The 16,305-nt window shown below is 40.3% G+C and overlaps 1 protein-coding gene across 2 annotated transcripts; it reads left to right on the top strand.

Annotated features, from left to right (window-relative positions):
• The first annotated feature begins 1,003 nt into the window (after nt 1-1,003).
• On the top strand, nt 1,004-15,605 carry hsf2 (heat shock transcription factor 2). 2 transcript variants are annotated; one of them, XM_046836512.1, is made up of 12 exons: nt 1,005-1,206; nt 5,444-5,552; nt 5,635-5,762; nt 9,058-9,182; nt 9,326-9,401; nt 9,493-9,554; nt 9,686-9,746; nt 10,415-10,521; nt 11,713-11,970; nt 13,087-13,189; nt 13,485-13,551; nt 14,838-15,605. In XM_046836512.1, exons 1-12 carry the CDS (start codon nt 1,114-1,116, stop codon nt 15,134-15,136), a joined length of 1,488 nt encoding a protein of 495 aa, XP_046692468.1. In that variant the 5' UTR covers nt 1,005-1,113; the 3' UTR covers nt 15,137-15,605. The 2 variants fall into 2 exon arrangements, with proteins under 2 accessions (XP_046692469.1, XP_046692468.1); XM_046836513.1 differs by lacking the exon at nt 11,713-11,970 and having other exon boundaries at nt 1,004-1,206.
• Nucleotides 15,606-16,305: the final 700 nt, after the last annotated feature.

Below are 16,305 nucleotides of genomic sequence, written 5' to 3'. Positions count from 1 at the left end.
TCTATTAAATGTATTCTACCAAAGATAAAGTTTAATACTTATTTTATATCAATAGGAACAGAGTTTTTCACTTTCACTGTAGCTCTGTTCTTCTTCTTCTTCTTCTATTTAGATAGATAGATAGATAGACAGACAGACAGACAGACACAGACAGACAGACAGACAGACAGACAGACAGACAGACAGACAGACAGACAGACAGACAGATAGATAGATAGATAGATAGATAGATAGATAGATAGATAGATAGATAGATAGATAGATAGCCAGGCAGCCAATTAGATAGATAGATAGATAGATAGATAGATAGATAGATAGATAGATAGATAGATAGACAGACAGACAGACAGACAGACAGACAGACAGACAGACAGACAGACAGACAGACAGACAGACAGACAGACAGACAGACAGACAGATAGATAGATAGATAGATAGATAGACAGATAGATAGATAGATAGATAGATAGATAGATAGATAGATAGATAGATAGATAGATAGATAGATAGACAGACAGACAGACAGACAGACAGACAGATAGATAGATAGATAGATAGATAGATAGATAGATAGATAGATAGATAGATAGATAGATAGATAGATAGATAGGCAGGCAGCCAATTAGATAGATAGATAGATAGATAGATAGATAGATAGATAGATAGATAGATAGATAGATAGATAGACAGACAGACAGACAGACAGACAGACAGACAGACAGACAGACAGACAGACAGATAGATAGATAGATAGATAGATAGACAGACAGATAGATAGATAGATAGATAGATAGATTAATCATTTGTAAATAAATTTCACACACACACACACACACACACACACACACACACACACACACACACACACACACACACACACACGTTTATCTGTCCTCCATGAGACTCAAGAGCAGTTGCACAACCTACACGTGCGGGGCGCACATGCACCGTTGACGTCACTCCGCAGCTAGCCAATCACCTTCCTTTCCTCGATCCGTCAACAGGAAGTTACGTCAGTGTGTGTGTCGTTGTTTTCAGTGTTGTTGCTGTTTCTATCCTACGAACAAAATACGTGATTCAGTTTTGATTTTCGGTTCTAATTCGGGGAACAAAATGAAACAGACCTCTAATGTTCCTGCTTTCCTCACCAAGCTGTGGACTCTGGTGGAAGATTCGGACACCAATGAATTCATTTGCTGGAGTCAGGTTAGAGAAACAAAGCGGCCAAGTGTAGCCGTTAGCTGTATCATTGTTAGCTGCTAGCAAAGCAACACGACATGTTTACCTCTTAACATTATATATATATATATATATATATATATATATATATATATATATATATATATAAAATATTTGAGCGAAAGAGCGAGCATGTTGCGCAGATTGGTTGTGTAGCTTTTTTTTTTTTATTGTGCTAACAACCCGAGCCTAGTTAACGGTATACACAGAGTGATTTCCTATTTAAATAATAATAATTATTATTATTATTACCAATTATTACTATCTATTGAGTTTATTTTACGTCTTGTGACTTCCCAAATCACAGTTTTCAGCGTCCAAGAAAAAAATCCACGTGTGATAACATTCTTCCTAACCAAACCCAATAATAGTTGTGCAATAATTGTATTTTCGTGTCTTTATTTGCATATTCATGTCATCGTTTTTATATAAGGATCTTTTACAGGAAGACGCTTAAAATTGTATTAAACATTGTTTTTTGTTGATATAGAGAGTATTAGGAGAAGATTGGGATTGAGACAAGTCCCTATCATTCAAAAACAGACTAAATGTGTTAAATGTTGATAAAAAAATTTTAAATACTAATCATGCCTTATATGTGGATGGTTACTGGTATTTGGTGTTGGATTTAGAGTCTGGATGGAGTTGAGTTTTGTTTGGAGTCTGGATGGTGTTGAGTTTTGTTTGGAGTCTGGGTGGAGTTTGGTTTGGAGTCTGGATGGTGTTTGGTTTGGAGTCTGGATGGTGTTTGGTTTGGAGTCTGAGGAGTTGGGTTTGGAGTCTGAGGAGTTTGGTTTGAAGTCTGATGGTGTTGGGTTTGGAGCCTGGATGGTGTTTGGTGGAGTCTGGATGGAGTTGAGTTTTGTTTGGAGTCTGGGTGGAGTTTGGTTTGGAGTCTGGATGGTGTTTGGTTTGGAGTCTGAGGAGTTTGGTTTGAAGTCTGGATGGTGTTGGGTTTGGAGCCTGGATGGTGTTGGGTGTGGAGTCTGGATGGAGTTTGGTTTGGAGCCTGGATGGAGTTTGGTTTGGAGCCTGGATGGAGTTTGGTTTGGAGCCTGGATGGAGTTTGGTTTGAGCCTGGATGGAGTTTGGTTTGAGCCTGGATGGTGTTGGGTGGCGCCTGGATGGTGTTTGGTCTGGAGTCTGGATGGTGTTTGGTTTGAGTCTGATGGTGTTGGGTGTGGAGTCTGGATGGTGTTTGGTTTGAGTCTGGGTGGAGTTTGGTTTGGAGTCTGAGGAGTTTGGTTTAGTGTCTATGAGGAGTTTGGTTTGGAGTCTGGGTTGAGTTTGGTTTGGAGTCTCGAGTGATTTGGGTTTAGAGTCTGGATGTTGTTGGGTGTGGCGCCTGGATGGTGTTTGGTTTGAGTCTGGATGGTGTTTGGTCTGGAGTCTGGATGGAGTTTGGTTTGAGTCTGATGGTGTTTGGTTGGAGTCTGGATGGTGTTGGTTTGGAGTCTGAGGAGTTGGGTTTGGAGTCTGAGGAGTTTGGTTTGAAGTCTGATGGTGTTGGGTTTGGAGTCTGATGGTGTTGGGTGTGGCCTGGATGGTGTTTGGTTTGGAGTCTGGATGGAGTTTGGTTTGGAGCCTGGATGGAGTTTGGTTTGGAGCCTGGATGGTGTTTGGTTTGGAGTTGGGTGGAGTCTGGATGGTCTTTGGTTTGGAGCCTGAATGGTGTTTGGTTTGGAGTCTGGATGGTGTTGGGTGGCGCCTGGATGGAGTTTGGTTTGGAGTCTGGATGGTGTTTGGTTTGAGTCTGGATGGTGTTTGGTCTGGAGTCTGGATGGTGTTGGTGTGGAGTCTGATGGTGTTGGGTGTGGAGTCTGGATCTAGTTTGGTTTAGTGTCTATGAGGAGTTTGGTTTGGAGTCTCGAGTGATTTGGGTTTAGAGTCTGGATGGTGTTGGGTGTGGCGCCTGGATGGTGTTTGGTTTGGAGTCTGGGTGGAGTTTGGTTTGGAGTCTGATGGTGTTTGGTTTGGAGTCTGGAGGAGTTGGGTTTGGAGTCTGGAGGAGTTTGGTTTGAAGTCTGGATGGTGTTGGGTTTGGAGCCTGGATGGTGTTGGGTGTGGAGTCTGGATGGAGTTTGGTTTGGAGCCTGGATGGAGTTTGGTTTGGAGCCTGGATGGAGTTTGGTTTGGAGCCTGGATGGAGTTTGGTTTGGAGCCTGGATGGTGTTTGGTTTGGAGTTGGGTGGAGTCTGGATGGTCTTTGGTTTGGAGCCTGGATGGTGTTTGGTTTGAGTCTGGATGGTGTTTGGTCTGAGTCTGGATGGTGTTGGGTGTGGCGCCTGGATGGTGTTGGGTGTGGCCTGGATGGTGTTTGGTCTGGAGTCTGGATGGTGTTTGGTCTGGAGTCTGGATGGTGTTGGGTGTGAGTCTGGATGGTGTTGGGTGTGGAGTCTGATGGAGTTTGGTTTAGTGTCTATGAGGAGTTTGGTTTGGAGTCTCGAGTGATTTGGGTTTAGAGTCTGGATGTTGTTGGGTGTGGCGCCTGGATGGTGTTTGGTTTGGAGTCTGGGTTGAGTTTGGTTTGGAGTCTGGATGGTGTTTGGTTTGGAGTCTGGATGGTGTTGGTTTGGAGTCTGAGGAGTTTGGTTTGGAGTCTGGGTGGAGTTTGGTTTGAAGTCTGATGGTGTTGGGTTTGGAGTCTGGATGGTGTTGGGTGTGGCCTGGATGGTGTTTGGTTTGGAGTCTGGATGGAGTTTGGTTTGGAGCCTGGATGGAGTTTGGTTTGGAGCCTGGATGGTGTTGGGTTTGGAGCCTGAATGGTGTTTGGTTTGGAGTCTGGATGGTGTTGGGTGGCGCCTGGATGGAGTTTGGTTTGAGTCTGGATGGTGTTGGTGTGGAGTCTGGATGGTGTTGGTTGTGGAGTCTGGATGGTGTTGGGTGTGGAGTCTGGATAGTGTTGGGTGTGGCCTGGATGGTGTTTGGTCTGGAGTCTGATGGAGTTTGGTTTAGAGTCTGGATGGAGTTTGGTTTGGAGTCTCGAGTGATTTGGGTTTAGAGTCTGGATGGTGTTGGGTGTGGCGCCTGGATGGTGTTTGGTTTGGAGTCTGGGTGGAGTTTGGTTTGGAGTCTGGATGGTGTTTGGTTTGGAGTCTGGAGGAGTTGGGTTTGGAGTCTGGAGGAGTTTGGTTTGAAGTCTGGATGGTGTTGGGTTTGGAGCCTGGATGGTGTTGGGTGTGGCGTCTGGATGGTGTTTGGTTTGGAGCCTGGATGGAGTTTGGTTTGGAGTCTGGATGGAGTTTGGTTTGGAGCCTGGATGGAGTTTGGTTTGGAGTCTGGATGGAGTTTGGTTTGGAGTTGGGTGTGGAGTCTGGATGGTCTTTGGTTTGGAGACTGGATGGTGTTTGGTTTGGAGTCTGGATGGTGTTGGGTGTGGCGCCTGGATGGTGTTGGGTTTGGAGTCTGGATGGAGTTTGGTTTGGAGTCTGGATGGAGTTTGGTGTGGAGTCTGGATGGTGTTTGGTTGGAGTCTGGATGGTGTTTGGTTCGAGTCTGGATGGTGTTTGGTTGGAGTCTGGATGGTGTTGGGTGTGGAGTCTGGATGGTGTTGGGTGTGGAGTCTGGATGGTGTTGGGTGTGGAGTCTGGATGGAGTTTGGTTTAGTGTCTATGAGGAGTTTGGTTTGGAGTCTAGATGGAGTCAATTTAGGTCTGAAAGGAGTTTGGTTTAGAGTCTCGAGTGATTTGGGTTTAGAGTCTGAATGGAGTTGAGTTTAGAGTCAGTGGGGAATATTCAGAAAAGCAAATCAACATTCTGCTTGTGTGTAACATTGAATAATGAGTAACTTGTTTACTTATTACTGTGTGTTTAGTTCATTGACTTTGTACCTTTTTTCTTTTATCACTGTCTGGAAATATTCAGATCATTGATTTTTGACAAAAAAAAATCTAATCCGGGGTCAGAGACTATAAGATGACAACAAGTGATCTGAGAAAGTGTAATGCAGACATTTTCTGGTAGTGTTCAGGTAGTGTAGACGATTAGTGTTTTGTGATGAGTAATAAATGTAAAAGGTATTTTGGTACTCTAATGTTAAACAGGCTTAAAGAGATCACTAATATCAGAGTGTCGTTATGATTTAATTCTGTATTTTACTGTTAATGTGGTAAAGCACAATGTAATTCATTTGTAGTTGAAGTTCTGACCAGAATGTATAGATTTAATGTATTAATAACGGATGCAATCTTTTTTCCCTCAACAGGAGGGTAACAGTTTTCTCGTGCTGGACGAGCAACGCTTCGCGAAAGAAATCCTGCCGAAGTTTTTTAAGCACAACAACATGGCCAGTTTTGTCCGACAGCTGAACATGTGTAAGGGAAACCGCCATCATCTGTTTGTGTCAGCTGTGAATCAGGGAAAGGGAAATAACTGAAAATGGATATCTTTTCACAGATGGCTTCCGCAAGGTGATGCACATCGACACAGGGATAGTGAAACAAGAGCGGGACGGACCGGTCCAGTTCCAGCATCCTTACTTTCGTAACGGCCGTGACGATTTGCTGGAGAACATAAAGAGGAAGGTCAGTTCTGGGTTATAGGAAACATTCAGGATTTGTAAATGTTATGGATGTAGTAAATAGGGTTGCTAAAGGGCTGAAAATCTGGCGAATTTTGTTTTGAAAATATTCCAAGTTGGAAACTTGGCAGGAATTTATGGGAATTTATTTGGGGAAATTGATATAAACTGCATCATATACAAACATAAATATAAACATTGTGTTTGGTCATGAATGTATTATTTATGTAATTTATGTTTAAACTGTTATGTTATGGAGGAATGCACAGTGCATGTAGGGGGCGTGGCCTCAGTAGTCCTACAGGAATTGTGCCGTGTGATTGATGAATGTGCAGGGGAGACATTCAACTGAAATTACATTTAATCTGGTTGTTTTAACCAAAATTATCCTGCAAGATCTTTTTTTCCCCAACTAAATTTAAGTTTCCTGTTATAGGCAAACCTGCAATTGAATCCATTTCTAGTTACCGTAATTTCCGGACTATAAAGCGCACCCAAATATAAGCCGCACCCACTGAATTTGACAAAGATTTTTATTTTGAACATAAATACGCCGCACCTGTCTATAAGCCGCAGGTGTCTACACTGAAACTAATGAACTTTACACAGGCTTTAATGAATGACAGTGTCTGTTACACGGCCTGTATCTAAACAGGAGCCTACCAAGAAAGTCATTGTTCACTGTCTTCCTCCTTCCTTCACAACTATTTTTCTCGAGTTTTTCTTTTGGCATCGTCGTGTGTTTAAAAATCACCATCGCTGAAGCTTTTCTCCCGATGCCGTGCAGCTCAGAACACAGGTGAAGTGTGTTTTCATGCCCGGTTGTTTTCAGCGTGACGAATGATTCGCATTTCCTGTAGACAGTCCGAGTGAGCGGCAGGTCAAACGTCAGAGGAACCTCATCCATATTTATGATGTGATGCGGCCCGATTCAGTGGGAGCACATCTGATTTAATATAAAGAGTTTCATTGGCGCACCTGAACCCGTTCAGCAATTTCATTGGTCTAATGTTAAGGAGTTCAGGTTTTTTGGCTTGAAATTTTGTGAAACCGGGAAAAACCCAAAAAAAATCCATAAATTAGCTTCATTGTTTAAGCCGCGGGGTTCAAAGCGTGGGGAAAAAAGTAGCGGCTTATATTCTGGAAAATATGGTAATTCCCATGAATTCCTGTTAATTCCCATGGAAAGTTTCCAGTCTCTAAAATTCCTGGAATTTTGCAACCCTAATAGCAAATAGTTTCATTTAGAGGACGGTGGTTACAGGGAAAAAAACACAACAGGGTGGTATTGTGGTCCAAAATAATAATAACGTCAAACTTGGACGTGTTTTATTCCTTTTTGCAGTACAGTGATTTACTGTAGCGAGAGCTTGGCGGCTCTGGGAAAAGGAAACGAGAAGCAGGCGACAGGTTTTTACCCCCAAAAATCTGTTTTATTCTTCTCACAGTTTTGCTTTTACACATGCAGTCTCTGGGCATTCAGCTCTTTCTTTCCCAAGGCTTCCGTCTCTGTGCTGCACACTGAAACAGAGAATACTCATTAATGAAAATTACACCCAGGTGTGTGATCCTCACCACTAGAGGTGCAACTAACGGTTATGTTATTGATCATTTTTACAATATATTATTTATTTATATCCATTAATCTGACGATTATTATTATTCAATTAATCTGATAGTTATTCTTATCAATTAGGTCTTTTGCTTATTATAACTATATTAAACCCTAATTCAGGTTATTTCTGTATAAAAGTGTACTCAAAAAAGCCACAGATTACATATCTTTCATTTAGACATTTAAAGTATATAGTGGCTGCTTGTTGAGAAGCTTATGGGGGATTTCTCCGTTCATGAATTCACTCATGCTGGGTTGTTTCTTTCTGTAAATAAACAAACAAACAAACAAACAAAAAAACAGCATTTGAGTATGCAAGGTGAAGCAATTTGTGTAAATCAACATTTGTACTGTATTTTGCAGATGGCAAGAAAAATCTATATAAAATTTGTGTCAATATAAAAAATATCGTTTGGACAATAAAAAATATGCCCAATTACTTTGGGCTCATGCATCACTGTGGTACTTCCATCCCGCACAAGCTTCACTTTGCATAACTTCCAGGTACAGTATTCTTTGTTGCGTTTAATATAAAATGCTCCGATGACTTGGGACGCACAATATGTTCCTGCTGCCGGTCGGCCCTGTACTTTCCGTCATTTTCTCAAGCGGCCGTGTTCTCTAACCGTCACGCTAACCCGTAACATGAGCAGCCCAACTAATCGAAAACGGCATTTGTTGACCGAGAAGTTCAATGTTGATTTATTATAGATCTATTAGTTGTTGCAGCCCTACTTACCACTCAGTTCCTCTGGCTGCTCCTTTCACCCACAAATCATCGTGCTGTCGCATCTCCACTGCCACAGTTATTAAAAATTACTTTGTTTAATTGCTATTATATTAGCAAACACTTTTAAAAAGCTACATTTAAAGTTGTGTCCTCAAAGCAAGTAACTTCCTGTCCTTTATAGATAGAGGTGCAACGAATTGCATCGGTGCGCGTGAACTGTGGATTAATTGCTCTTTTTTTTTTACTTGCAGATTAATCTTAATTAAACGATCGCACGTTCAAAACACTTTTTCATGCCGATTTTGCTTTTCAAATAATTGTGTAACCTCACAGCGTTCGCGTGAAGGAGACGTGTTAATCAGTCTAAGACAATGGCTGGGGGAAGAGCAGAAGAACTTGAAAAAAATGTGATAAAGGGAAAGCAAATTAGATTTGTTAAATTTGGTAATAAAAAACTTATCACTCTGTTGACCCTCTCTTTATTCTCAAGCTCAAAGTTGAAAACAAAAAGAAAAACATTAGCATGTGAAGCACAAACCGGCTTTGTTTATTTTTTAATAATAAGGATTTTAAGTAGCTTTATGTCTGACTATACAATGCACTGACACTGGAGACTTCTTCCTTTATTTACCAAGTATTGTTTGCTTCTATACCCTCTATAGTCTTATTGAAGCTTAGACCCTTATATATGCTTAGTGGTTAAGGCATTGGCTCAGAACGTCGTGAGTTCAAATCCCAGCCCCACCACACTGCCACTTCCGGGCCCCTGAGCAAGGCTTTAAACCCCTTTGTGGCTCAGTTGAATGAATGAGTCGGTCTGTCTAAGGACAAAACCATGTTTTGCTGACTTTGCACATAATCTATGTCCAAGCAGTTCAGTTCAATTGCTTTATTCAGGATATAACTGTAAATACATTTATCCCTTTAAGTGTATCTGTTCTATTTTTACTGTAGGTGTCGAATACCAAACCAGAAGACAGCAAACTAAGGCAGGACGATCTGTCCAAAATTCTGTCCAGTGTTCAAACCGTGCACGACAAACAGGAAACCATGGACGCCAGGCTTGCCACTTTGAAACGGTAATATGTTTGGGGTTTTTTTTGTGATCTTTTACCTCTCATGCCATTGCACTAGACATCACGAGATTAATAATTATGACTAATATTATAATGCTAACAACGAGTGTCTTTTGTGTGACGTTGGCCGATGTCTTTTTGTTCAGCGAGAACGAGGCTCTGTGGAGGGAGATGTCAGATCTCAGGCAGAAGCATGCACAGCAGCAACAAGCTATAAAAGAGGTACATCAGATCCCATCCGAATTGGTAGAAATAGTTTCGAGACATAGCATTTGAATGAGCGCTTGTTATTTTTATTTTTTTCTCATGGTAGCTCGTGCAGTTCATCCTCACTCTGGTCCAGAATAACCGTGTGCTGAATTTAAAACGCAAGAGGTACAGTTATTGTAATAATTTTATGTATCTGTTTTTGTTTTTTTTGTTCAATTTATAGTATTTATTCCTAAAAAAATTTTTGTGTATTATAATCCAGGCTATTGGTTTCTTTTTCTCACTCTTACATTCAGGCCTCTGCTATTGAGCAGCAATGGAAAGAAGTCCAAATTCATTCCAGTGGACCACAGTAATGTATGTATCCCTCCTCAGAAACCCGTCTTTAGTGTGATTATTCCATTGAGTAATCTGATAAGAAGTGCTTTTTCTTTATTAAGAAGCAGAAAAGTAAAAAAAATTGCAACCAAGGATATCTGTGGAAAATAAACCCATTCAGTACATCAAAATGCAAATATACACATTAAAAAAAAAATTAAATTGCATAAAAAACAAAAAGTTAAACGCACTGTACAGTGTTTTCTTTAAGTTTTAGTATAAAATGATCCCAAACTTTGGACACCTTTCTATCGTTCTCTGTTGCCTGAAACAACTTCTCGCCCCTTTACTGTTTTCTCCCCGTTTTTCCATTTATTTATTCTGCAGCGCTTTCTTTGTTTAGGAATCATTTATATCAGGGCAAAACGATTCCTTGAATACTCAATTAATCCGAATGCAAAATTATCCATTCAACTGCACACGGAGCATCGCTTTTCCTCACGGACCATTATTACTGACGCACCACCCGCTAAACTCTGGAGCGTGCTAGACAGGTCAACACAGAAGACGCTGCAGAATGATAAATGGAGAAAACAGCGAAGGGCGAGATGATTCAGGCCACAGAAAAGAATATATATATTATACATACATTTTAAATGTTGTATTGTGTTAATATCCCACTGTCACTCTCTGCTCTTCTCTATCAGCCTGCAGTCAGCGAGCTGAACACAGACATCGCCGACGATGTCATCATCTGCGATATAACGAACGAGGACGCCGAAGTCACAGTGGACACGAGAGCAGCAGATGAGGGGTAATTCGTGTGTGTCGAGATCAATTTCATTTTCATTGAAATGATTTTAACGTAAGCTCAGAGTTTTAAGAGAGCCTGAGCTCGGCAGTGTAGTTAAAATTGCAGCGAGCGAAATTGTAAACCTTTTTTTTGTGTGTGTGTGTGAACAAGCATCAATCAGGCTCCGGTGCTTCACATCAGGCTGTAAACCACCATCCTGCCCTTGATTATTTTCCTAATACAGCATAACACAGTCAAGATAATGGTGTCTGATAAATGCAACAAGAAAAAGAGCTGCAGTCTTTTTCCTTGCACTTTCTGCATTTGACAGACACCATTATCTAGACGTACAATAAATATGTTTTCAGGGTCAGGGCTTAGGAATACCATAAAGAAAAATGTTAGAAAGTACAAAATGGACTGCATAAGTTCAGCAGTTATTTATTGCAATATATATAATTCATATTAGTAAGCTAGTAGCCATATATGTATGTATGTTTGAAATGGGAAAAAAAAACTACTTATTGTCCTATCGAAAACTACCACTTTTTTCGGCTGCTCCCATTAGGGGGCGCCACTGCGGCTCATCCGTCTCCAAATCACTCTGCCCCTTTTAAACCAACCACCTCCATGTCTTCCCTCACCACATCCATAAACCTCCTCCTTCCTCTTTTCCTGCTAAATAGTGACTCCATCCCAAGCATTCTTCTACCCATATACTCTATGTCCCTCCTCTGCACATGATCAAACCATCTCAATCACAACTCTCTCACATTGTCTCTTTAAAACGTCCTTCCATGCTAATAAACCCATTTCAATCCTGTGCATCCTTATCAAAATCACAGCATTTTCAGCTCCGCCCCCTCCAGCTCCGCCTCCCGTTTACTTATCGTCATATCAACATTAGACTGAAGAAAACATTTTTTAATTTTGTCATCGTCCTTACAGGTAATCAGGTAAACGAGATAATATACTATTCCATTATGGAGAAAACGAGATAAAATAAACATGTTTAAAGTACTGGACTGAACATCAAACGTACCTGAAGCACACCTAAAAAAAAAATAAACATTCTGTACCACCCAGATGAGGTTCATTTTTAAGTCTGGTTCCTCTCAAGGCTTCTTCCTCATTCCATTCTCAGGAAGCTTTTCCTTGCTCATGAGGAATAAACTTATTCTAACATATCAATTAGTTTTTTTTTCTTTGTAGGGATGTTGAGATAATTGAGGTAGACTGTGACAGCAGCGACATTACAGAAAAGGTGAGCTCAAAGGGACAGACATCGACAGACACTGCTCTTGGGGATGAAGGCGAAACATCCAGAAGTTCCATCAGCATCCAACCGACCTGCAGCACCTTGCAGTTAAACCATTGCTCGGCCCTGATTCAAGAAGACCCTGTGAAGATGATGGACTCTATCCTGAAAGAAAGCGGAACCATTTCTCAGAACATTAACCTTTTGGGCAAGTAAGTCAGAAGGTTTATACACCTTCTCCAGGGCTGGAGTTAGGGGGGAACCTGGTGAACGGTTTGGGTCTCATGCAGTGTCTGTCAGTCGGATGTGTAAGTTTTCTGAAGCATGCCAGAGACAGTGGGAATTATTTAGCAAGAGAGTCATACAAGCACGTATCAGGGTTCCTATGCATTTTTTAAAGTTTTAAAAAAATTATAGAAAATGATTTTAGGGAGTCGGCGTTTTGGAAAGCCGTTTTCAAACGTGACCACTTCGTTTTCAAAAAGCTGCGTTTTTGTTGCCTGAAAAACGCCGTTCTTTGGAATAAGAAGCAACGTTCCTTCCGTTGCTGTAGGATTAAGAGGTTACGGTTTAAAAAATATATATATTCAAATAATTAACACTTCATTGTTTTTGCATTTTTTATAGTTTTAATAAAATGCTTTGCATTGAACATAATTTGGTGGTAATTTGTATGAGCTACAGTAGCGTCAAACTTCCGGCAAGTATTCGGTAATATAATAGCGTACATCAGAGATTCTGACTCTGACATACTTCAGAGATTGTAACAGAATGCATACATTATTGCAGGGGGTAGATATGGTTTCAAAAATCTTTTGAGTCTGGAAAAGTATGGAATTATGAAATAAAAATGTGTAGGAACCCTGATATGTATTTAATTTACTGTATTTTTTATTAATACTAATTTGTTTTATATATATATATATATATATATATATATATATATATATATATATATATATATATATATATATATATATATATATATATATATATATATAAAGTATTCAAATTAGTATTAGTATTAGTAAATCAAATAAGTATTAATGAAAAATCCGGTAAAATCCAAAAAGACTTTCCTGCTCTTCTGGGTGTGTAAATTCATGCATAAGAACCAAAGTCCAGTTTCTCAGTGTAAAAGGAGAAAAACGTACATGAGCACCTAAATTTAATTTTTTTTACAAACATATTATGGTGCTTTTCTTTCTCAAGTCAAACGGATAAGAGTGATAGAGTTTTCTAATTTTTGACTTTACATACTTCAGACGTGAACCCGATTGCCCCTGTGTGTTCTGTTGTTTTAAACCCTATAACATTATCTTGAACAGAGTCGAGCTGATGGACTACTTGGACAGTATTGACTGCAGCTTGGAGGACTTTCAGGCCATGCTGTATGGAAAGCAGTTCTCCATCGACTCTGACATATTAGAGGTTTGTGCTCGTGATGGTGAGCATGAGCTGCTATCATGCCCAATCATCTCTTATGTTTCACTTCAGTCAGAAGCACCTCTTTGTACACAATATGAAACTGTGACAGTGAGGGAAATGAAAACTAGCAGATATCATGATTTCATCGCCTGCACTGATACAGTGAGTCCAGTCCAGTAGGCTTTTCATATAACTCAAGTCTAGCATGAAGAAAAAAAAAACAACTCTTTCATTTGAGTGAATGATGTCATCATGTGCTTCTGATAATATCATTCCTCCTTTCTAATTTTTGCTACAGGAAACCGTCTCGACTTCAAAGGGTGGAGACTTTTTTGATAAGAACAAGACTGAAAATTACAATGCAGGTAACTTGTTCAATTCTTTCTCAAATGTTCATATATTTTTTTCAAATCGTCCCAACCATTTAATTTAAACTTAGCGTGGACAAAAGTATGTGGAAACCTGACACCTTTTTTTCTAGCCGTATTTCGTTCTTCAACCGAACTGTTACCGCAAATTTTAGCAACCGATTATAAATTGATACTGGATCAAAAGAAAAAAAAACACGCACTCCATGTAAAATAGTGCTGAACTTTATTATAGGAGTAGAAAAAAGTACTGATTTATAAAAGATTTACAAAATTAAATAAATATTAATATATATCGTGATATAAATGATAAGTTATGCTTAATAAATATAATATAGCGCTCTCCGTGTAGCGTGCAGTCTCGTGTCAATAGAAACAGGACTCGGCGACAGTGGTTTGTCTCTAGAGGCCGCCCGCGTAATGACAGCGCACCTTCTCAACCGCTCCAGCAACACGGAAAAACTATCGGTATGGGTTTTTTGCCCATTCACTTCACCCCATTGCTTCTCACCTTACCTACATCAGTACCTGACTACATTGATGCCATTGAGGCTGAATAAACAAAACATTTTTCCAGAAGAGTGGAGGTTATTATCACAGCAAATGAGGACTAAAGGGGGAATGGCATGTTCAAAATACACGTACATACAAATCTTCTGCTCGGGTGTCCACAAACTTTTGTCCATCTAGTGTATTTAAATATTTAGCGCACTCGCCTTTGTACTGCATTTGCATTCTTAAAACCCTTTTTATTCTAAATGAGTACAGAGATTAGGTATTGACTCTGAGATTAAAGTGATCATTTAATCTTATGACCAAGATTTAATTTACACACTCTTAAACGTGTGTCTAAAGCTCAGCTACGTGTACTTTGTCGGTTTTGTGGGCGTCACCAAAAGCAAATCGGCTCTGCCGGATACATGCCCTTACCGACTGCCATTGGACAGCATTCACAAGCCAGAATAATCTGCTTTTCTGAAGCATTTTTACTTTGCTTCAACTTGCGCAAACATTTACACACTATTGATCAGTGACGCCCACCAACCTCAATCAGATCAGCAACACCGTTTAAGGTGAGTGTGTGTGGATTTCATCTGCATTTCTGTTGGTTGCTAAATAGCAAAAAAGCAAAACTACAGATGCAAAGGTCAGATACGAAATGCATTAAAAGGAAATATGCCCATTTTACAGGTTGAAAGTGATCATTAGGCAATCCAGGAATTTTACCTCATAACCTTTTGATGGTCAGCATTGAACCTTAAACTCAATTGGCCCCGTTTCAGATAAACAGTTGATTCAGTACACCAGCTGCCCCCTGTTGGCCTTCCTGGATGGATGCAGTCCTCCTCCATCGGTTGCAGAGCCACAGTCTGAAGATCTAAACCTGGCTGCAACGAAGCAGAACGCCGAAGACACTGTGGACCTTCTGCAATCGTCCCTGCTGACACAAGAAGCTCCCCGTAGCTCATTGATCCGCCTCGAGCCCCTCACTGAGGCAGAGGCCAGTGAAGCCACCCTCTTCTATCTGTGTGAACTAGACTCAGACCTGCCTCCTGCTGACACACCACAACTCGACGTCTAATGATGCAGAGCAAAAAAAATAATCAAAAAGGATCAAAACCTTTTTGTGTTTGTTTTGTACATATTCATCAAAATGATGATATATTTATTTGATGCAATTTTTTGGTACATTTGTCGTATTGAATTATGACATTCCACTATGCCATGTCTGCGTTTTGATCATTCACACTTGTCCTGGATATTCTTGCATTGCTGCAAGCTTGTTACATGAGATTGTAGCTTTTCTTATTTTGTGTTTTCTTTTGTCCTTTTTTTTAATTTTTTTATATCGAATCCTGTAACTGTGAGATAAGGTTTGGGTTACGGTCATGTGACATGGTATAGAAGTGCCTGCTCTCAGATCTCTGTACACAACAGTACACTTATTAGTTCAATCATGTTCTGAAAGTACAGTTATTTGCCTTTCTCTTGCTCTCTATGCTTTGTCAATATCCCAAGATTGATAATGATATTAAAGACGTTACAAAGAATTTTATTCTTTGTGTTCTAATGTGCAACAACCAAAGGAGAAAATTGTAGTCACAGCCATGAAATGCAGTTTTATTTATGCAGGTTTGATTATGACTTGATACGTAGGTATGATTTTGGTGGTTCTAATATTTGAAAGGTTCTGAAATGTAGTAGCAGCCAGCGTTTATTCAAATTGCAGCTGTCGTAAAATTGTAGCAAAAAAACCATTGACCAATCTGTCCACTTCTCACTAATCCCACTGCTTGCTCCGGCGGACCCTCTTGACTAGTCCTGTAATCTAATGCCGTCACCATTGGCTAAGCCTTCCCTATTCCTCAATCACTGCTGGTCCATTCTTCCCTTTTACAGTTGCTATGGGCAAATTCTTCCTTCTTTGGCACTCACAGTTGGCCAAGTCTTCCCTCTTCTTTAGTAACTGCTGGCCAACCCTTCATTTTTCCTCAGTCATTGTTGGCCAATCCTTTTGTCTTCTGCACGCATTGTTGGCAGATTCTTTCATCTTCTGCACGCATTGTTGGCCAATCCTTCCTTCTTCTGCAGTCATCTGGCCAATCTTTCCCTCTTCCTCCGTTATTGCTGGCCAATCCTTCCCTCTTTTTCTACCATTGTTGGCCAATCTTTCCCCCTTTTGCAGTTAGATCTGGCCAATCCTTCCCTCTTCCTCAAACGGTGTTTGCCAATCCCTTCCCTCTTCCTCAG

This window comes from Silurus meridionalis, chromosome 23 (assembly GCF_014805685.1).
Source record: "Silurus meridionalis isolate SWU-2019-XX chromosome 23, ASM1480568v1, whole genome shotgun sequence".
NCBI classification, from domain to species: Eukaryota; Metazoa; Chordata; class Actinopteri; order Siluriformes; family Siluridae; genus Silurus; species Silurus meridionalis.
The sequence above is the reverse complement of the archived record's forward strand: the minus strand, read 5'-3'. Positions and strand labels throughout refer to the sequence as shown.